We start from the raw sequence: 22240 nt of genomic DNA, 5'->3' as shown, positions 1-22240 counted from the left end.
GCCTAGTCCAGGATGGCTGGCAGCCAGGCTTCCCAGAGAAACATCTCCCCGTGATGCCTTGATTTGAACATTTTTCTCAGCCTCAGAACTGCAAGCTTGTGAACTAATAATGTTCTATTGTTAACGGCCAACCCCATTTTATAGTGTCTGCCTGAGCAGCTTAGCAAACTAAAATGCAGCAGTAGAGCCACAGCAGCTTTGGGTTTGTGTTATATCTATATCATCTATCTATAGATCTTTATCTATATCTATATTGTTTTAAATTTACTATCAATGTATATAATTTACATATATTTCAAATAATCTTTCTTATCCACAGAAAGGTCTTGTATATACTTCAAGTCTTATATAGGTAAATAATAACATGAAGGTGATATTTATACCCTAAGTGCAGTTACTCTAAGTTTCTTCACATGGTGTAGGTTCAATGTTGTCATCAGGATGCAAGATTTAAAATTGGGAAAATCAGTCATTGACATCTCATCCCTCCAAACATCAACATCTTCAATAATATATTTATTTGATCGTTGCTCTATAGTGCCTTCAGTTAGGCATTCATATTTTCTAGAGTTTATAATGATTAGAGAGTTGGTCCTTTGGTAATATACTCAGCATCCAGAAATAGAATGGTTTTGTTTGTGTGTTTTAGTAGATGCTTCCTATGATATTGAAGAAATCCCATTCACTTATTTCCCCCCAAGGTGGCTCCCTTGTCTGTCTGCTCCCCGTGTCCCCTCGTCTTCTTTCTTAGGAAGCACCAGGAACAGAACGGGGCCCTTCCATGTGGGAGGTCAGCCCCAACCGCTTGAGCCACATCCACTCCATCCATTCACTTTTTTTTTTTTTAAGATTTATTTTTTTATTTATTTAATTCCCCTCCCCTCCCCCAGTTGTCTGTTCTCTGTGTCTATTTGCTGCATCTTGTTTCTTTGTCCCCTTCTGTTGTTGTCAGCAGCACGGGAATCTGTGTTTCTTTTTGTTGCGTCATCTTGTTGTATCAGCTCTCCGTGTGTGCGGCGCCATTCCTGGGTGGGCTGCACTTTCTTTCACGCTGGGCAGCTCTCCTTACGGGGCGCACTCCTTGCGTGTGGGGCTCCCCTACGCGGGGGACACCCCTGTGTGGCAGGGCACTCCTTGCACGCATCAGCACTGCGCATGGGCCAGCTCCACACGGGTCAAGGAGGCCCAGGGTTTGAACTGCGGACCTCCCATTTGGTAGACAGACACCCTAACCACTGGGCCAAAGTCCATTTCCCCCATCCATTCACTTTTAATTGGATGAAAGTTTTTAGCCTGAATAAGCTTTGACATTTATTGTTTTATCTACAGTTAGTGTGAATGTTACATAAATTTTCTCCTTTATTCTCTTGCATCCTCACTCCAAGAGTCTTAAATGAGATATAACAGCCACCTACAGAATCTCACTTTAATCAAGAAAGGAACCCTCATCAGTCCCCCCTGAAAAATAAGAAAGAAAAAAAAAAAAGGATCAAGTAACTGACGAGGCCTAATCAACTGATAAAACAAGAAATCAACGAGTTGATGGAAGTGTTTTGTTCAACTTTCCATTGAGATCATTGGAACAAAGTTCAAATTCGGGTCATAATAAAATGGCCAGATACTTTGGATATTGCTGGGGGGTCACTGCCGCAGACTGCCAAGGCTGCTGGCGCGGGGACCTGAGCGGCGGGCCGGCGGGCAGAGCCAGGGATCCAAGAACTCCCCGGAGCCCAGAGAAACCTCGGCGGGAAAAGGGGCCGGAGCGCAGCGCGGCGCTCACTACCGCCGCCCCCGGCGGGGCTCCGCACTGCGCTTAAACCCGGGACGAGCTGCCCGCAGCTGCTCTCTGGCCCACGCGGCCTGGTTTAAAATAAAACACACAAAGTAAAACAGGAAATCTCTATGAATGAATCTCTGGCACAGCATCATAAATGTGAAGTTGCTTATCCAAACACTTGAAGTTATGTGAAGATTTGCAGCACTAGGAAAAAGTGCTTCCTGCAAAGGAAAGGGGTAGATACAAAGAGAGTGTGCTTCCTGGGGGATCCCTGCCCAGGGAACCAAACTGTAGAACCAAGAAGAACATTGTTGAAATAACCGTGTTATGAGGTCTGGTTTCTGTTTCAAAAACTGAAACACCTTGGCTATGTTTCCAAGTTAAATGTTATGTAACAATAACTCTGTAGTAATTTGGGGGGTGTGTATTCATGTATTTAATTGTACTTAATAACAAGGCTTCTCCAAATTTCAACATAAAATGTGTGCTATTTATATCCATACAACTTTCCTATCTTTTCCTTAGCAATGGCTATTAAACAGATTGTATCCATTAGGTGCTCATCAACAATTCAGTGAATTCTTAAAGCTAATCCTGTGAGGGTGCCTTTTCTCAATCTGGTAACTTATTTACAGTTTTTTTCATTTGTCAAAATAGAGCGGATGATACTTACTTGTCAGGGTTGTAGGGTTTTTTGGCAGTACCAGGGCTTGAATCCAGGACCTCGTTCCTGCAGAGCAGGCACTCAGCTCCCGAGCTACACCAGCTCCACACTGTCAGCCTTGTTTTTAAGATGAATAGATGATTCTTTAAAGTGTCTAGTTCTGCCTGGTAGGTAGTCAGTTCACTCTTAATGTAATAGCTGTTTTTAATTTTATGGTTTTGCTAACTGTTATCAGTGCTAATTCTGGGAGAGGTATCATTTGTTCTTGTGTTCCTCTTGGATAGTAAGGATTTTTTTGTTTGTTTTATTTTCTCAAAAAGACATCCTTTTTTAAAACCCTGAAGATAAGAGTGAAATTAACAGACCGCTAACATAAAGGGTGTCATCACTGTAAGGGAGTGGGATTTTTTCTGATCATTGATGGATGTTGTTATCTACTTGAAGAATGGCCATGTAATAAATACTTGGCTTAGGTTTTCCCCAAATTTCAAAATCTAGCTCTTTGAACTACTTTGATCTGTTTAAATTGGAGAATGAGCTGTTTTCCAGTCAGCCACTGTCTCCAATGTTAGAAATATCTGGCATAGTGAATTTTTATGTATGCTTTTTGGGATATCTTTGAGGTATACACGACATAAAGTAAACTATACAGATTTGAAGTGTGCAGTTTGATAAACATAACATACATCTACACCTGTGAAACTATCACCATGATCAAGGTAGTGCACATATCCATGACCCTCAAAAGTTTCCCTTTTATAAGTCCCCCCTTCCATTCACCCCTCTCTCCCCAGACAACTATTCTTCTGCTACAGATTAGCTTAATTTTAGATTAACTAGAGTTTTATAAAAATGAAATTATATAATATAGACTATTAGATTTGATCTGGCTTCTTTCGGCAAATTATTTTGAGGCTCGTCCATGTTGCATGTATCAATTTATGTCTTAGGATTTTAAATTTCACTTCTATTTGAGTTCCTAGATGGGAAATATTAATTCTTTGAAAACTGTTACCTAGATTTTTTATTTGGTTCAGGAATCATTTGAATATTAATCTTAGTGAAAATCTTAAGATTGCTACTCTATATTGTCCTTGTACAAGTCTCACTCACCTTATATTTAGATTAACTTCCTCATGTATTTTAATTGGAAACTTTTTAGGCATTTAACTGGCATATCATGTTACCTTGTTGGCAAGAGTTTCTTGGGAAATAGAGCGTGCATTTAAATATTGTCATATGTTTACTTTGAAAAAGTGCCATATGTCTAGTGCTAATACCATCATTACAAATTCCAGATTTATTTTTCTTTTCAGATCCTTTCCAGGAGTTCAGTTATGGGTGTTAGAGGCTTGCAGGGATTTGTGGAAAGTATCTGTCCGCATATATGCACAGTAGTAAATTTCAAAGAACTGGCAGAACAACACTGAAGCAAGTATCCTGGATGTACTCTGACCGTAGTGGTTGATGCCATGTGTTGTCTCAGATACTGGTATACTCCACAATCTTGGATCTGTGGTGGCCAATGGCAAGAATACTATTCTGCTTTGAGAGATTTTGTTAAAACTTTCACAGCAGTTGGCATCAAGTTGATATTCTTTTTTGATGGCATGGTGGAGCAGGATAAGAGAGATGAATGGGTGAAACGAAGACTCAAGAACAACAGGGAGATATCCAGAATTTTTCATTATATCAAGTCACACAGGGAGCAGCCAGGCAGAAATATGTTTTTCATTCCCTCAGGGCTGGCCATATTTACACGATTTGCTTTAAAGACACTGGGTCAGAAAACTTTGTGTACATTACAGGAAGCAGACTATGAGGTAGCTTCTTATGGGCTCCAAAATAACTGTCTTGGAATTCTTGGAGAAGATACTGATTATTTAATTTATGACACTTGTCCCTATTTTTCAATTAGTGAGCTCTGCTTGGAAAGTCTAGACACTGTTATGAGCCATAGAGAGAAACTTTGCGAGAGTCTGAATCTCAATATAACAGATCTTCCTCTTTTGGCCTGCCTACTTGGCAATGATATAATCCCAGAAGGCATGTTTGAAAGTTTTCGGTACAAATGCTTGTATTCCTACACCTCTATAAGAGACAACCTTAACAAAAAAGGTAACATTATCCTAGATCATATATCTAAAGTTCTTCACTTGCATCAAGGTGAGAAAAAATTAGAGGAGATTTTACCTTTGGGACCAAACAAAGCTCTTTTTTATAAAGGAGTGGCATCATATCTTTTGCCAGGACAGAAATCTCCATGGTTTTTCCAGAAACTCAGAGGTACAATAACTTTGGACAAGCAAGTAGCATCCATGAGTTCAGACCCTGAATCCAAGCAAGTTCCCATGTGTACAGACCCTAATTCCAAGCAAGAAGTTCCCATGTATACTGATCCTAAATCCAAGCATGAAATTCCCACACACCCTTTCCCTAAATCTAAGCTAGAACTTCCTGTGTGTCCTAACATTAAATCCAAGATAGTTTTCATGCGTACTGACCCTAAATCCAGACTAGGACTTCAGATGCATCCTAACATTAAATCCAAGATAGTTCCCATACGTATGGACCCTAAATCCAAGCATGAAGTTCCCATGCATATGGACCCCGCGTCCAAGCACGAAGTTCCCGTGCATACAGACCCTGAATCCAAGCAAGATGTGCCCATGCATACAGAACCTGAATCTAAGCAAGAAGTTCCCACATATGCAGACCCTGCATCCAAGCATGAAGTTCACGTGTGTATAGACCCTGAATACAAGCAAGCAAGTTTTTCCCACGTGTACAGACCCTGAATACAAGCATGAAGTTCCTACATGTATACACCCAGAATCCAAGCACGAAGTTCTCACATGTACAGACCCTGAATATAAGCAACTAGTTTCCACATGTACAGACATTGCATGTAAACAAGATGTTCCCATGCATATAGGCCCTGAATCCAAGCTAGAAGTTCCCATGCATACAGATCCTGAAACCAAGCAAGAAGATTCCAGGTGTGTAGACCCTGAATCTGAGCAAGAAGTTCCCATGTGTATAGACCCTGAATCCAAGCAAGAAGTTCCCATTTGCACAGAGCCTGAATCCAAGCAAGAAGTATCCATGTGTACAGATCCTGACTCCAAACAAGAAGTTCTCATGTGCACAGACCCAGAATCCAAACAAGAAGTTCCCATGTGCACAGACCCTGAATCCAAGCAAGAAGTAACCATGAGATCAGGCCCTGAAGTTAAACAAAAATTACCCATAGATACAGACCCTGAATCTAAGCTAGAAGCACTCATGCATATAAACCCTGAAATTAAACAAGTAGAATCCATGAATGTGGAGCCTGAAACTAACCAAAGAGTAACCAAGAGTTCAGACCCTGAAATCCAGCAACAAGTAGTTATTTATTTAGCCCCTGAAATCAAGCAAGAAGTAACCATGATTTCAGACCCTGAAATCTTAAAGGTATTTAGATATGCTCACCCAAATCTAATATGTCATGATTGAGAATGTGTCAAATGATGGGTTTGTCAGTGAATATTTATTGAATATATTTAGTGAATATTGAATATATTCAGTGAATATCTCTGCAGTGGCTACGGACCACAAGAATGGGAATCTATGAGACTAATTAGGAGGTATGGCATAATGGATGTGAAAATTCAAAATAGAAACTCTATTTGATATTGTTAACATGATATTACAGATAAGAGTTCTAGGAATTAGGAGAGAGATCATTGTGGGTTAAGATATTTAGGGAAGTTATCGAAAGAGGTAGAACTGGAGCCAGACCTTCAAAAGTTGCTTTGAAAAGGCAGAGTCTTAGGGCATGGGAGAGCACTAAGTATGTAAAGTTGGGAATCTTTTTGTCTCTTTGAGGAACATAACAATAGTCAGGCTGGGGCATGGGGTTTAAGGGGAGAAAAATTTGGAAAGGTAAATTTTGCAGCTTATCTTTAATTACAGATTAGGAATTCAAATTTATCTGCAAGTAATACAGACTCTCAGTGGAGCTTCAGAAGTAACATTAGATATTGAACTTGCAAACTAGGTAGCAGTTTGCCAAAAGGACAGGGTGGGGAAAGGATGCCAGATAGAGCTAACAGCAAAAATCTGGAGATAAGAGAGTATGCCTGAGGCATAGAGGTAGTACCTGCCTTGTCTTGGTATCCGTGAGCAAACCCAGTGCATGCTTAGTTACACATGAGCCATAATTCCCTACCGGCGTGTAAGGCAATCATTCTGGACCCTTTGGATTCTGGCTGAATCACAGTGGTTTTATAAGGATAAAATGATGTATAAGGCTAGAAAAGTAAATGGAAGCCTTAGAACGGGAGGTCTTGAAAGTTATGGTGAAGAATTTGAGGTAGCCATTCAAATGTTTCAAGGAGGATGGTGACTGGCCCTCTCTTTCCAAGAAAATAATATGACACTAGTGCAAAGGATAGGTTGGAGTCAGGGAGAAAAGGAGGCAGAGGGTTCAGTTAAGAGCGTTTAATAGTTTTATAGGAGAAAAGCAATGAACACTTGGTTAGTATGAGAGTATCAGGTAGACCAGGGGTTCTTAACCTTTTCTTGTTGCACGGACTCCTTTGCCAGTCAGGTGAAAACCACGGACCCCTTACTAAGTCCACACTATGCTGAGTATTATTTAATAAATATGCCATACCAGCACCAACATGTCCCCACAAGAATTTTTTTTTTTTTATTCAAGCTCCTTTACCCCTTGTACGAACCCCTGAAGTAGACAAACTGATGAGCTACTGCAGAGGTAAATCTGTTAAGACTGATAGATGATTGGAGCAAGGAGGAGCGAGAGTCATAGAGATGAAGTTTTGAGACTGGAAGCCCAGAGGAAAGGAAAAAAATACCAGCTTGCCATCATGAGTTCGAATGGCAATTATTCCATTTCTGAGTGCCTTAAAAAAAACGCATAGGATATGGGTGTGGGTATTTTTTATTTGAAGGTTACTAGTTTGTTTTCAAGGAAACCTCAGTTGAACTGCATTTAAATTTTGAACAGATTGCTAAAGCACATCATGTCCAAGCTGAAAGCTATCTGGTGTACAATATTATGTGCAATGGAGAGATTGAGTGCGGCAACACCTTGAAAGATGAGCTCGATCAAGCTCTACTGAGCCAGGCCTTCATTTACCGTCCTGTTCGACAGCGTGTTTACTCACTCATTTTGGGAGAATACAGAGGTACGAATTAGTCTCTCTCAGTAATGGTTCTACATGGAGTCGAAGCCAGAGAAGCTGGCCAGATGAAACAGTGCATTCTTCCAGGACCCCAAGACAATTAAAGGGGATTTGGTTCTCCGTCAAATCTATAATTGAGAATACCATTCAAACCTGTAAAAAATTAAGGATAAATGCCATGGGACGTTTATATATAATTAGCAAGCAGTTGATCAGTATTCATTAAATGGAGAGTGCATTGTTTCTATAAAAAAGTCATATTTTTAGGCTTTAAAAGAATTTGTGTTTTTAAAAAAAAGTAAGGTTTCTTTCCTGCTATAGGAGTGTAGGGTATGTTTATTATTAGAAGACAAGGCGTACTTAGTCTCCCCTCAAAATGTGATTCTCATAAAATAATTTTGCAGAATCTAGTATATCATATTTTTAAACATACACAAAAAATGTTTTGTGGAAAAGAAAATACTGCTTTATGTCTTTGAAATTAAGCTTGTTTTTTCACCCATCTGTATTTCCATCGTGCGCTAGCAGTAAGAGTAGAGGAAGAATCCTCCATGGCCAGAGCAGTGAAAAAGGAGAGGACCTTCAACACCAAGTATAAAGTTAATCACCACTCTACTACCTTCTATTAGAATAGTTTAGGGGCATAAGGAATATAGAAGAATGACCTGACCCGCGGATCAGTCGAACCAAGACCTGAGGGAGGGAGCGGGAATGAAAGGGACAAGAGACACAAAGAATGGAGACAAGACAGGATTCTGATCAAGTCTCGTTTATTGAGGGTCAATCAGGGGTTCTTATAGCCAGGAATGAAGGAGGTGGTACATATGACAGCGCAGTGTCGGTAAATGATTGGGTGACTAGCTTTCACATTTCGCGCCATACGCATGCGCAGATGGTTGTTTGGTAACGTCCCCGGAAAGACTTTTGTGCTCTTTAGGGAGTGCCCAATAGGAGGCCCAGGGAGTGGCGTGAGGGTAGAAACTTAATTACTTTAGTGAGGGTGGGGAACTAGAAACTTAACTGGGTTAGGCGTATTTCACGAGATGGCTGCAACTGATACTGGCGCCAAAAGCGGCCTCCCACAGAAGAACACTTCATAATTAGAAAGCAGGGATGCTTAATGCATTTACTCACCTCTCGGGTGCTTAATGCATTTACTCACCAGCTCATGTCACAGACTGACTGGTACTGTATAGTCTGATTGGAGAGTGCTTTGATAAGAAATGTGGTCTAACAAACCATTATCAGTACCAGAGGGAGAAACATTCAAATCCTGGTGAAAGAACATCTGTGACCTGTTTGTGTAAACACCATTATTTCCAAACATATCAATATTAATATTATTCTAGAAAGTAAATATTTAAATAATCTAGAAGTGATAATAAAATCATCAGAATAAAATGTTGTAATTATTTCTTTTTTGGGGGGTGGGGTGTAGAGTGTTCACTGAATTCCAGTTTTCATTAGATTCTAGCACTAACTATCATGTAGTACTTTCTCCCATATGTACTGCAAGAGGTCAAACACTTATGTGATCAATGAACAACATAAGAAAGATGTTTAAGATGATTTTTAAAAGCCAACAAAAACAGAAGCAAAAGAACCTATGCAATAAACTTTGAGGCCAAATATTGTGTAAATTTTTTTTTCTTTTTCTTTTGTGGCTCTGTGCCCATATTCCTTATTTGTTAACTTGAATGATGGCAAATTTACACTAATGAATTAAAAATATATATCTTCAACATGAAAATTTTTTCACATTGTACAATCGTATTGACCTTGAATTGTTTTAGAGTATGTCATTAAAAGAGATTAAGATATATAAATTTTTATAGTATATTTTTCAATTTCATACTTTGTTCATTCATTTCTAGCCATATAGATACCTTTATTACATCACTACATAAACAGTAAAAACTATTCAAATTGAGCTCACCTTCACAGTTGATCTTTGTTTTCCTTCATTCTTAACATTTTGAAGTTTTACAATATTAGTATGTAAATTTTATTATGAAAATAAAATGCTGCTTTTGCTGTTTTATTTACAATGTTAGTGATGAAACTTATTCTGTGTTACTTGCTTGGCCTAGTTTATTCCATGTGCATTAAGCAGTTGTTAATTGTAGTGTTCAATAAATATCAAGTGTTAATAGAGTTATTCAAGTCTTATGTCCTTACTGATTTTCTGTCTACTTTCCTTAGTTCCTGAGAGAAGAGTGTTGAAATCTCCAGATATTATTGTGGATTTGTCTATTTCTTCCTTCAATTCTATCAGTTTTTGCTTCAGGTATTTTGAAGCTCTGTTATTAGGTGCATATACATTGAGGATTGTTATGTTTCTGAATGAATTGACCCTTGTAACCTTATACAATTTCCCTCTTTTTATCTGGTAATACTCTGTGTTCCAAAGTTGGTTATGTCTGATATTAATGTATGCATTCTAATTTTCTCAAGATTAATGTTTGCATGGTGTATCTATTTCCTATCCTTTTACTTTAAACTGTTTCTTTATAAGTTCATCTCTTTTAAACAGCATATCTCTTCTTTTGATTGGACAATCAACCCTTTTGATTGTCAATCCTTCTTTTGATTGGAGTGTCTATATCATTTACATTTAATATAATTATTGACATGGTTGGGTTTTGGTCTTTTTTTTCTCTCTCTTATATTTTTTCTTATTTTCCCTTTTTCTGACTTTATTTTGAATTAGTTGAATATTTTTAAAAAATATTTTGTTTTATCTCCCTTACTGGGTGATTTCAATTAGCTATTTATTTTTAATGGTTGCAGCATTTACAATGTGCATTTTTAACTTACCAAAATTTGCTTTCAAATAATATTGCCACATATAATGGTAATATAAAAAAACCTTACAATGGTGTACTTTGATTCTCTCCTCACTTTTGCTGTTGTCTATGTTTCCTGTATTTTTAAAAACTATTTATTGTGAAACAATTAGACTCCTGGGGGTTGCAAACATAGAGCATGGTGTCCTATGTACCCTTTATCTAGCTTGCCCCAAAGGTGGCATCTTATGTAACTGCAATATCATATCAAAATCAGGAAATTGATATTGGTACAATACTATTAAGTAGACTACAGACCTTATTCACTTTTCACCATTTTTATATGCATTTGTGTGTGTACGTGTGCATGTGTGTGTGTGTAGTTCTCTGCAATTTTATTGTATGTATGGATTCACGTACCACCACTGCAATCACAATACAGAACTCTTTGGTTATCACAGAGGAAATTCCTCATACTACCCTTTTGTACTTGCCTCCCTCTCCCTGCTATCCCTTTTCCCTGGCAACCACTAACCTGTTTTCCATATTTATACTTTTGCAATTTCAAGGTTGTTACATAAATGGAAGCATATCATTTGTAACACATGTTTTAAGCTCCATAATACACTATTTTTAATGTTACTTTACATAAACTTTCTGTGAAGGGCCAGATGATAGTCTCTGTTGCTACTACTCAATCTGCTCCTTTAGTACAAAAGTGGCCATAGACAATACAAAGATAAATCAGTGTGGCCGTATTCCAATAAAACTTTATGTAATTTTCTCATATCATGAAATTGGAGTTTTATATAATCTTCCTGCGTCACAAAATATTATGATTTTGATTTTTTTTCAACCATTTAAAAATGTGAAAACCATTTTTAGCTTACAAGCTCTACTAAAACAAGAAGCAAGTGGATTTGGCCTATGGACTATGGTTTGCCAACCCCTGCTTTAAACAATTATCTTTTTAAGAAATGTGGTGTGGGTATTAATTTTGAGTTTTTTCCTAATGAAAGTCTTATTTCACATTTATTTCAGAAGTTTCATTGGATGTATGGATATGATAGTTTTGTGGGGTTTTTTTCTTCCCAGTGCTTTAAAGATGTCATTATATTGTCTACTGGCTTGTATTGTTAATTATAAGATGACAGCAGTCATTCTTATTGTTGTTGCCTTTATGTAATGTTTCTTTTTTTCTGTTTTCAAGATTTTATTTTCTTAATCATGTTTTTTTTTAGCAATTTGATTAAGATGTACTTTGGAGTGGTGTATGTTGTATTTATCTTGCTTGGGGTTCTTGAGAGTCTTGGATCTGTGGTTTGTATTTCCTGTCAAATATGAAAAAAAAAGGAGGCATTATTTCATCAAATATTTACTTCTGCTTCAACCTCTTTCATATCTCTGTCTGGGCCTCTAGTTACTTATATATGTTATGTTTTAGATTGAATTATATACCCTAATTTAGACATGTCCTTAATATTAATCCACATCCCTGTGAACCCATTGTTGTGAACCCATTGTAAATAGGACCTTTTGAAGATATTATTTTTAGGTAAGCTGTGTCCAGCTAAACCAGGGTGGGTCTTCAACCACATTAATGGTGGTCTAAGAGAAGGCCCCAGGGAGAAGCCAGTCAGCAGGAACCCTTAAGAGGAAAGAGAGGACATCGCCACGTGACAGGAAAGCCAAGGAACCCAAGAATTGCTCGCCAGCCAGAACACTACCAACCCTGGGAGGAAGCAAGCCTTCTAGCCTCTGAAACTGTGAGACAATAAATTCCCATGGTTTAAGCAAACCCATTGTGTGGTATTTGTCATAGTAGCCTGGCAATCAAAGACATGGTATGTGACTTCTTAATGTCCCTCAGGTCATAGAGGCTTTCCTGTTAAGACTCTTTTTTTCTCTGTGCTTTGATATGAATAGGTTTTATCACCTTGATTTCAAGTTTACCAATTTTTTCTTCCACAATGTCTAATCTGCTATTAACCCTGTCCAGTGAAGTTGTCATTTCAGATATTGTATTTTTCACCAGTTTTTTTTTCTTTCATGTCTCTTTCCTGTCTTCATGTTTTCCTTTAAATCCTTAAGTATATTCAAAACATAATAGCTCTGTAAAGTCCTTATCTCCTAATTCTATCATCTCTGTCATTTTTGGGTCTATGTCTGTTTATTGACCTCTCTCCTCTAATGTGTCCAGACATTTTTGGTTATTCTTATGTGTAATATTTTTGTGTTATATACTAAAACATTTTGGATGCAATAAAGAGCATTGGGATTTGTTCTGTAAAGCAGTTAATTTACCTTATCCTTTTGGGGTTTGTTTTACAGCATTAGTAGGGCCAGTCTATAGTAACCATTACCTTAGACCTAGAGAGGCCCTACTTTTTTTTTTTTAAGATTTATTTTATTTATTTATCCCACCACCACCCCTTGCCATTTGCTTGTTGTCTGCGCTCTGTATCCTTTCACTGTGCATTCTTCTGTGTTTGCCTGTCTCCCTTTGTTGCATCATCTTGCTGCACTAGCTCTCCTCAGGTGCAGACCATCAGCACTCCACAGGCACAGGCTAGCTTGCCTTCACAAGGAGGTCCTGGGAAGCGAACCCAGGGTTTCCCATAGGGTAGACAAGAGCCCAGTCAGTTGAGTCACATCTGCTTCCCAAGAGACCCTACTTTTAATACATGAGCTATCAACGGAGTGCCCAGGGTGTTTGGCAAGGTTTCTTACTTTGGCTGGTGGGAAATCCAATGTCTTCAAGCCCTGTGCAAACACCATTAGTTGTTCAGCTCATGGCTTCCAGAAGTTATTCTTTGTCTGACCTCACTGAGTCTTGCCCTATGCATATATAACTTACTATTCATCCAACATCTCAAGGGCACTTCTAGGAAGATTTCTGGAATACTGTTTCTGCCTAGCTTGCTCGCTCTCTCTCTAGCTCGCCGTCCCCTCTCTTCCCCATCCTTCCTCTCCCCTTCCCCCCCTCCCCCCATGCTCTACCCTGCAAGTCCCAGCTATCTCAATAGCCTTGATCTCCATCTCTGTTCCTTCATCCTGGAGAGACTGTCTTGGTCTGCTAGAGATCACTTTCTTTAAGCTGCAGTCTGGAAAGTGCCTTTGGTTGGAAAACTGGTGTGATTGTGGATTTTACATTGTTTTTCTTCTCCCAGGATCATAATCCTTGCCCATTGTCCAACTTTTAATGCAGTTACTTCAAAAGTTTGTCCAGCTTTATAGTTATGGTAGGAAGACCAATCTGGTAGCACTACTCCCTCATGGCCAAAAGCAGAGTCTATCTACAGGATTTTTAGTCATTGTTCCATTGTCGTTTGGCATCAAGTGTGGCTAATGAAGTCTAGTGCTAAATTGATTAATGTTCCTTTTTTGGTGACATTTTTCTCTTGGAAAATTTTGAGCTATTCTCTTTATCCTTTATGTTTAGAAATTTTCCTCTTCTATACTACCTCTGTTTTCTGTTACTAGACTTGCAGTTAGATGGATGTTGGACTTCCTAGATTGACAGTCTATGATTCTTCATATTTTAATTCCAATTTTTGCCTTTTTGTTCTACATTATGGGACAATTTGTCAACCTCACTTTTCAACTGAGGAAAAATTCCCCTCTTTCCAGCTAGACCTGCTTTTCCCAGTGCCCTCAACTGAATGTACTGCTCTTTGCTTTTCTTTGTTAAAGCAGCTCTGCTGAAATTTTTTGGCTTCTGTGTGACACCACCTTCTCCTGGTTATCTTCCTCTCCTTCCTTGACTTCTGCGTCTTTGTCTGGTGCTTGCATTTCCTTGATTGACTTCTACATGGTGTAGTTCCTAGGAGCTGGGTCTTTGGGGTCCTCTTATGCCCATTCACTCACGTTGCTTAAACTTTATCCATGTTGGCAGATGCCACATTGATATTTCTGGCTCAGGCCATTCTTCTGAACTCCAGGCATGTACCTGATTAATGCTCTTCAACCCCCCAAGTCCCACCTTAAAGTTAACTTTCCCCAGTTCTTTCCATATTCCCGAGTCAAAAGTAAGTTCCTCTCTCAAAGCACCTTATGCTTTTCATTCTCAGACTTATAAAAGTTTGTGATTACATATTTATTTGTGCAGCTGCTGGTCTAATATATCCCTTCCCCTCTGGGCTGCAAGCTGAATTGCTAGGGGATGTTTTTTGTTTGTTTGTTTTTGGAATATGGTTTTACATCCTTTAGCCTTAATGATGAACCTGCCTCTAGGTGTACTGTGGGCCTTCAAAAGAGAGTAGTTCCAGGAGCGTTTGTAGCTCAGTGGTTGAGCACCTGCTTCCCACGTACAAGGTCCCAGGTTCAGGGAGTGTTTATAGTGTTATTTGCTGCACTTGGAAGATTTCTTGGTGTGAATTAGGTAATCAATATATGTTTGTAGAATGTAGGTTTAAAATATGACCTTTTCAGGAATATTTGCATTTAAGGAGCCATTCCTTAGAAAAGAATGACTAACAACTGAATTTCAGACACATGTGGGGAGATTCGTGTCTCTCATATCCCATTAGGTAAGCAGCTGTCTCCAAGTGAAGCTAGCAGGTGGGAGCTCACTACTAGAAAGTGAGATTTAAAATCAAAAGTCCCTTTAAACTATACCGTATGGGCTCTAAGCACTAGAGCCAGTCTTTTAAATATGCACAACGAGTCTGAACCAAAAGGTTTTAAGTCACAGACATTGAACTGATACATTAATACATCAAAATTCCTAATTATGGGTGCAATTTGGATAACTGACCGATTGGACACACCAGTTCATCTAATATCAGAGTATCACTTCCTATATCTTTTTATATAGTTGAGTACACAATGTTTAGCTTTACTAGATGGCTAGGTGGTCAAAAAGGGGAAAAGAAAGCTTGAAATCGCATACACATCCACAGCCCTGAATCTGGCTTTTAACTATTTTTTTTAGTCTCTCTGAATGATATTCTTAGCTTAAAGCACTTCATAAAACTTTACAAATTTGAGGAAATAGAAGAGATTCAGGAAGGTGTAAGAAGCAGAATCTATTCTCTCTTACCACTCACATAGTTGTGGGCAACCTTTAACAATGGCTCCAGTTCCTTTAACGCAAGGGTCCTTGTCATTCTCTCCTTCTCACCTAGCTGAACTTCTAAAAAATCCATTAATAATTTGGAGAAATCAGGTAGCATTGTTATGGAGATACACATTAGCCTTCTGAGTAAACAGTCACTGCCCGGTTGGCTTAACACTTTACAGAGCTGCCACAAGGCTATCAATCCATTAAAATCCTAAATATTTACTTAAAGGTTGACTTTTTTTTTCCCCCCACATGTGTATACAAAAAAGAATTCTGGGGTGCTTTTCTGTTTGTTTCTTTTTTTTAAGGACTAAGGCCATACACAATTTAGAATAAACCAACAGTATAAAAATACCACAGAACCGTAAGAACAAGGTATATATTTTTTATAAGTCTGGAGAACTGTTATCAAATTTTTAAATCCCAATAATTAAAAGGTTAAACTCAACGTTGCTTCTCCTCATCCTCTTTCTCCCTGCCCAGTGCCAACCCTCCCACCCCCGTACATCCTCATATACCCCTCATACTTGAGCAAAATCGGCCTCCTCTCAAGCTGGTATGAATCTGTTCAACCCTTTCGAGAACTTGTGTATTTGCCTAATCTAGTCAGAGTTTTTTGGGGAGAGAGTTCAGAAGTATAGACAGTTCCACAGTTTTGCTCCCAGGGGGAAATGTCTTAGTTATATATAGAAGCTTTTACAAAGTTGAATAACATGTCCTTTGGGGATACCAATAGAGCAATTTGATTATTTTTCCATTTTCCTTTTGAAATGTCATAGGCAAGAAGTAGAGTAAAACTAACAAAGGATTTTTATTTAGTTAAGGACTTAGTTTCAGTTGAAATAAACACCTTTCTATTTCTTCTAGTATTGAAATAAATAAATCAAAAAGTATAAACTATGCTTAATATAGTTTTCAAACTGCTACTTAATTTCAGTTTTTTGAATAGTGCTGTCAGAAGTTGATTCTTCTCTACTTTTTTAGAGCCCTTAAATTAAACTTCACCTAGGCAATATCTTATTTTGTTTCTTTGAATCTGCAGTGCTTGCTACATTGGTATAACTTTATTTGTTCTCTTGAACTCAGAGCCCAGCAAAGTGAAAGCTCCAATGAGAAAAAACAGTATTTCCTTTTAGGATTTCCCAGACTTAATTTCCTCTTCTTTTTTCTTGATATATCAGACATTTAAAATGAGTATTTCATTTTTAATTCAGACAAATCAAATTGTTGAAAATGTTGCTACTATGGTTTTAAAAATGAGTGTAAGATTAAAATCTGAAATGATAAGACATACAAGAGTATTTGCTAAACTTTAGGATTTTCCTATACATCATGTTTATTTTTTATTTCAAGATGTAGTCTCTGATATTGCTTTGCATCCACTTCAAGTTTTTTAAAGTAACACCAGGAATTGTAAGTCTAATTATAAGAATGATAATCTGAATTAAAAATGAAAAACAATTCTCATCTGAAGATTTAGATTTGAATAGACATTATCCAGACTTCCAACATTATCCTTTATTAACATCAGTTATATTTTCTAGCCACTACATGCTAGCATTTTATCCTTTTTTGATAAAAGAATGAAACTAAAGCATATAGGTCTCATAATTTACATGTTCACTGTTGAAGAATTAGTCACAAAATTAAGGCTAGAATGTAGAACCTGAAGACACTACTCTATTGTTTCACTATTGTGATTTAATTAGTCTACTGCTACCTCAGAGAAAATACTGGATTTTGATCTCCCTTTCTTTTGGCTACCCAATTCCTTTCTGGTATTCTACCCCATAATTTACCACAATTTCAGATGAAATTTCATTTAGACAATGAAACAAGGCATCAACAGAGTTGAGTTTAACTTTTATTCTTAGGTAAATTAATTTTATATGTGAAGATGAATAGTTTTTCACATTCAATTATCTGTCTAGTAAATAGCTATGAGTACTGAGTTAAGAAGCATAGTTTACTTTTGTTCTGTGACCATCTTGCTTGGTCAGTAAAAGTCATCAGATAGAAGTAAATCAGTTAAAAAAAATAAAAGCTTTAGTTAATCTCTTCATTTAAGAATGCAGTGTATTCTTGCTTTTTGCTGTAGTTATAGTCTCTAGAGTTGCTGCAAATGCTGAATTAACAAATACTGAACCAAAGGAGATACATAGTGTTAGGTTCCTTTGAACCTCTGGTCACAAAATTTCATCAACCAGTTAATAAATTATCTTGTTTTATGTGCTTTTCTGTAACAACACCTTATTTAATGTATGTGTTTGATTCATTAGCATTTAACTCATGGCCAATAGCACTGTAATTGTGCCTCAGTGAAGCTTATGTAAACATCTATATTTACCCTATGAGACACATCGCAGCCTTCTTGCATTTAGGACCACTGGACAGCCCTTCAGCACTACACTTGGGGATTATTTTAAACAGTGAAATCACACACACACAAAAAGTACAAAATTGTGAAAAATGTGGCACTAAATATACCACTAAAAAGACACTTGTTTACTGTGTGAAAACTGAAACAAAAGAGTCAGGGCACCATAGTTACTAGTAATAATTTGACAATGCTCTTTCATAATTTGTTACAAATGTTTCACAGCAATGCAAAGTGTTTGTGGTGGGGTGATGCATAGGAGCCCAGTGTGATGCTATGTATGTTTGTTTCGTAAGTTCACAACTTTTACTATATACTTATTGTTTATTAGGTTCATGTATGAGTGATATACTTCAATAAATTCTTTTTAAAATGAAAAAATAAATAAATAAATAAAGGGCAGAGCATCACCTTGTTCAACCACAGCTGGGAATGTGCACATCAGATGATTCAAAATTTTCACTGCTTGCTCATGTCTTGAATGACTATAAAAGTACCACAAGGATTGATTCTGGGGTTACAAATAAGTTTTAGTGAGTAGACAAATTCGCAAATATGGAATCCTGTACAGTGGGGAGTGAGTATACTTTACAATTAAATATGGATATTAACCCTAGTTGGCTAATATCGATTATGGAGGAAAGAGGGAATCTGGTCTTTGTGCTTCCCTCCAGTCTTGTTTTGCTTGCTGAGTCTTGTACAGAATCATGGTTTTATGGATTTATGATTCAACTGTTCTAGATGACCAGCTGTTTCATTCTGGACTGTAGCTGAATTACTGACTCAATTGTGTGGCATTTCTCTTGGAATTTTTGTTCATAAAACTGACTTACTTATGTTTTAACAAGAAAGGAAGTAATAGAAAATCTGCTTTTTTTTTTTTATTTAAATAAAGAATACCAGTGCCTAACATGAAACTCTTTACTCTCTTTGTATAAGTTATTTAGACTTAAAACTATTTGGGAAGTCAACTCTAAATTTCTGTGTTGTGAACAGTTTAGGATGAAACATCACTTTCTGCATTGATGGTATAATTATGGCTTTGTATATATTTTAGTAAATTCCTAAGGAGGACATTTGGCAAACTGAGCATTGACAGTTGTGGAACATTCTTACCCAGTGAGTTACTAAAGCCTAATAATATTCATCTTTTGGCATGAGAGACTAACTTCTTTCTGAAATAGCAATTTAGGGTACAGTTCACTAATAAACTGTTTATTAGAGCAGTTTCAAGTTTACAGAAAAATTGTTCAGAACATTCCCTTACACCTCCCACTCACATGCAGTTTTCCCTATTAACATTTTGCATTAGTGTGCTACTTTTGTTACAATGGATAAAACAATATTATGACCATGCTATTAATTTAAGCCCACTGTCTACACTAGCGTTAACTCTTTGTGTTGTACAGTTCTGTGGTTTGTGTGTGTGTGTGTGAGGTAATTTATATACAACCTAAAATTTCCCCGAGTTGACTATTTTTTAACGTAGTGAAAACCTAGGCCAGGAGGATTACGTAGGAAATGGTTTGGATTGTTTTGTTTTTCCACTATAAGAATACTTTCTCACACTTTCTCCGTACGTGTGAATTTAGTCTGAGTTGGATTTGTTCATTCAACTTACTTTAACGAGCCTCTGCTCTGTGCTGGAAACTGGAGATACCACATGAAGAAGACATAGTTCTTGCCCTCATGGAGCTCACAGTTAGGAGGGGTTGGTTGGCATTTGCCTGCCATTAGCCAAAGTACCCTGAGAGGTTAGGATGCTTCGGAATTCACGGGAAGGGCATTAGACCCCATCGTTGAGGAGCTGACATCGAAGCTTAACAGAAAAGTAGAAATGACTGAGTGAAAAGCAAGGGAGGTGAGCCACAGAGGAGAAGTGTTGGGGGACCAGGGGGCCCCACACCAAAGAAACTCCACATCCAAACCCTGATGTATGAGGAGGCGTGAGTTGGAGGAGCCTGAGGTAGGTCAGCACGGCTGGACCCCGAAGCGTGAGCCACAGGCTTGGTTCCCAGAGGCCAGCAGCACCTGCGCTGTCTGAGCACTCGTTAGAAATGCGGCTTCGTGAGTCCCACCCGCATCTGCTAAGGGAGGGGGGCCAGGAATCCGCTTCAACATGACCTCCGGGGGGTCTGATGCTCGGTGGAGCATGAGAACTGCCGGGGAGGAGGACAGTGAGCAGTGGGCTAGGGAGGAAGCAGCCGCCAGATCCGGAGGGCCTTAGGCCGTCCGCCATCCTGTGTTCGGACTTTCACCCTGGGGGCATCGGGGAGATTTTAGTTAGGGAGCAACCTGATGAAATTTTCATTCCAAGCATTGGGGAGGGATGAGACTGAAGTCTGAAAGGGTTATAACCAGGAGGCTGTTATAACTAATCCAGGCGAAAGACAGTCATGGCCAGAACTAGGGTGGGATGGTGGGGAGAAAGGGACTGGGTCCACTGCCGAGACAGTTCCGTTTATAGGACTTGATTTCATTGGCTGTGAAGGGCACGGGCAAGGGTAGTCGAAAGCATTTTAGTTTGGGTGCCCAGGAAGTTCAAAGTGTCATTCACTAAGATAGGGAATATGACAGGAAAAAGAAGCTTGGGCTGGAAGGTGGTCACTTTAGCGCGGGCGTGTTGAGCTGGAGGTACCCATGGGAGGGTGTAGCGTGACGCTGGCAACAGAGGTCCTGGGCTCAGGCCCCCCAGAGCCTTGGTTTCCTTTTCTGTATCTCTAGAGTTGTTACAAGGACGAAATGAGAAAACGCATGGTAAATGTCTAGCACATAGTAAACAAAAGCGTTAGCTGCTGCTGTCATCCCTAGCACAGGTGCCTGGGGCTTGGGAGAGAGCCGGGCGGACACGCAGGTGAAAGTGTCAGTCTAAGTGTGGAAGCCTTGGGAGGAGAGGAGTAGCTGGAGCAGAGCAGGAGAGGAGAGCCCTGAGCAGGGAAGGGACGGGCAGAAAACTGCAGCCTTACAAAGGAATTCAGGAGGAGACCTGAGGGTGGGAAAGAAACCAGGGCAAGGGGATGCCACAGAATCCGAAGGAAGTGGAAATGCTGATAAGAAGGCCGTGTGGCTAGCGGTGTAAGACAGAAGTGAGATCTAACTATGACAGGGACTCAGCACAGCCACTGGAGTCGGCGACGAGAGGCCCTTGCCGGCTGGCCTTGGCAAGGCCGGGTCCGTGGCGTAGTGTGGACGGAAGCGGGAAGCGCGACGAGCGCGCTGGGAGTGAGGGGCAGGAAGGCCGCTCTCCAGCCAGGTTGGCTGTGAAGGGAGGCAGCAGCCGAGGGGGGCCTTGCCGTCCAGGCAGGGCCTTTTTTTTTTTTTTTTTTTTTTTTTAAATAAAGGCTTGAGCGTGTTCAGATGAGGGAACCCACGGAAGAAGAGGCTTCCAAGAGGAAAGGAGGGCCTAGTGAGTAGAGAAGCGCCAAGAGGGTGGGATCCAGAGCCCAGATGGAGCGAGGCGGGTGTTAGGGGCACGAGGGGGGTGGCGTGGAAGCTGTAATAGAGCTCCAAGGCTGCTCTTACCCGATGGCCCCTGTGTTCTAACTTTAAGATAGGCTAGTTGAGAACACGGAGTCGGAGAGCTTTGATTTCACTTTAATTGTATCGCGTAAGCAAAGAGAATTGAAATGGAGATCATATAGAAGCACATTTGTTTTAGATTATTTCTCCCACTTTTGGAATAGTCGTACGAAATACTAGTTTTGACAGTTGTTTAAAATAGTGTTGTTACTGCCTCCCTCCACCCCTCCTCCCAGCCCTTGTTATCTTCCCCCTCCAGCCGTTGCTGTCCTTCCCGCCAGTCCCGCCCACATTGCCAACATATAATCTGCCTCCTTCCTTAGCCACTGCTTACCTCATAGCCATCCGCCCACTTCCACCTATCCTCTACCACTCCGTAGCTAGCCTGCCCTAGCTCCAACCCCTCCCTCCACCCAACCCTATATAACCAAGTGTACTTCCGCAATAAAGCAGACCTGTTCCTGCGCTCAGGCGGTCTCCGTGGTTCTTTCCTAACCGCGCGTCCCCCATGCCTGGAGAACTCCGGCGCTCCTTCTTGGAGTGCCCCCACCGGCGGTTTCGCAGGAGCAAGCCCCCCCCGATTCTTGGGTCTGAGCGAGGTCGCAACCCTCCAGCCCAGCGACATAGTGTAAGACAGAACGGCCTTGTCCTATTTCAGAAAGTTGTCCTCAGTGTTTTATGGAGCACGTGGGAGGGAAGGCAGGAAGGCCATCTTGGTAATCGTTGATCAGCTCTCTGCTCTCCTTCAGCTGTTTACTGACCTAGATTATACCCCCTTTGCTTTTTAGACTTTTGCTTCCAAGAGTCCCTTGTTCCTTCAGGCCCCTACATTTTAGTCAGAGCCAGAGATTATTGTTCTTTCT

General features: G+C 39.5%; 1 protein-coding gene across 1 annotated transcript in view; it reads left to right on the top strand.

Annotated features, from left to right (window-relative positions):
• The first annotated feature begins 576 nt into the window (after positions 1 to 576).
• LOC131273514 (constitutive coactivator of peroxisome proliferator-activated receptor gamma-like) overlaps positions 577 to 22240 on the top strand; it is a 37314-nt gene continuing 15650 nt past the window's right edge. Inside the window, 6 exon segments of the mRNA XM_058276872.1 lie at positions 577 to 591; positions 3758 to 4904; positions 5215 to 5897; positions 7456 to 7636; positions 19877 to 19896; positions 21316 to 21319. Coding sequence (XP_058132855.1) covers positions 577 to 591; positions 3758 to 4904; positions 5215 to 5897; positions 7456 to 7636; positions 19877 to 19896; positions 21316 to 21319 — 2050 coding nt within the window.

Source organism: Dasypus novemcinctus, chromosome 15 (genome assembly GCF_030445035.2).
Source record: "Dasypus novemcinctus isolate mDasNov1 chromosome 15, mDasNov1.1.hap2, whole genome shotgun sequence".
Classification (NCBI taxonomy): Eukaryota; Metazoa; Chordata; class Mammalia; order Cingulata; family Dasypodidae; genus Dasypus; species Dasypus novemcinctus.
This window is presented reverse-complemented; position numbering and strand designations above follow the sequence as displayed.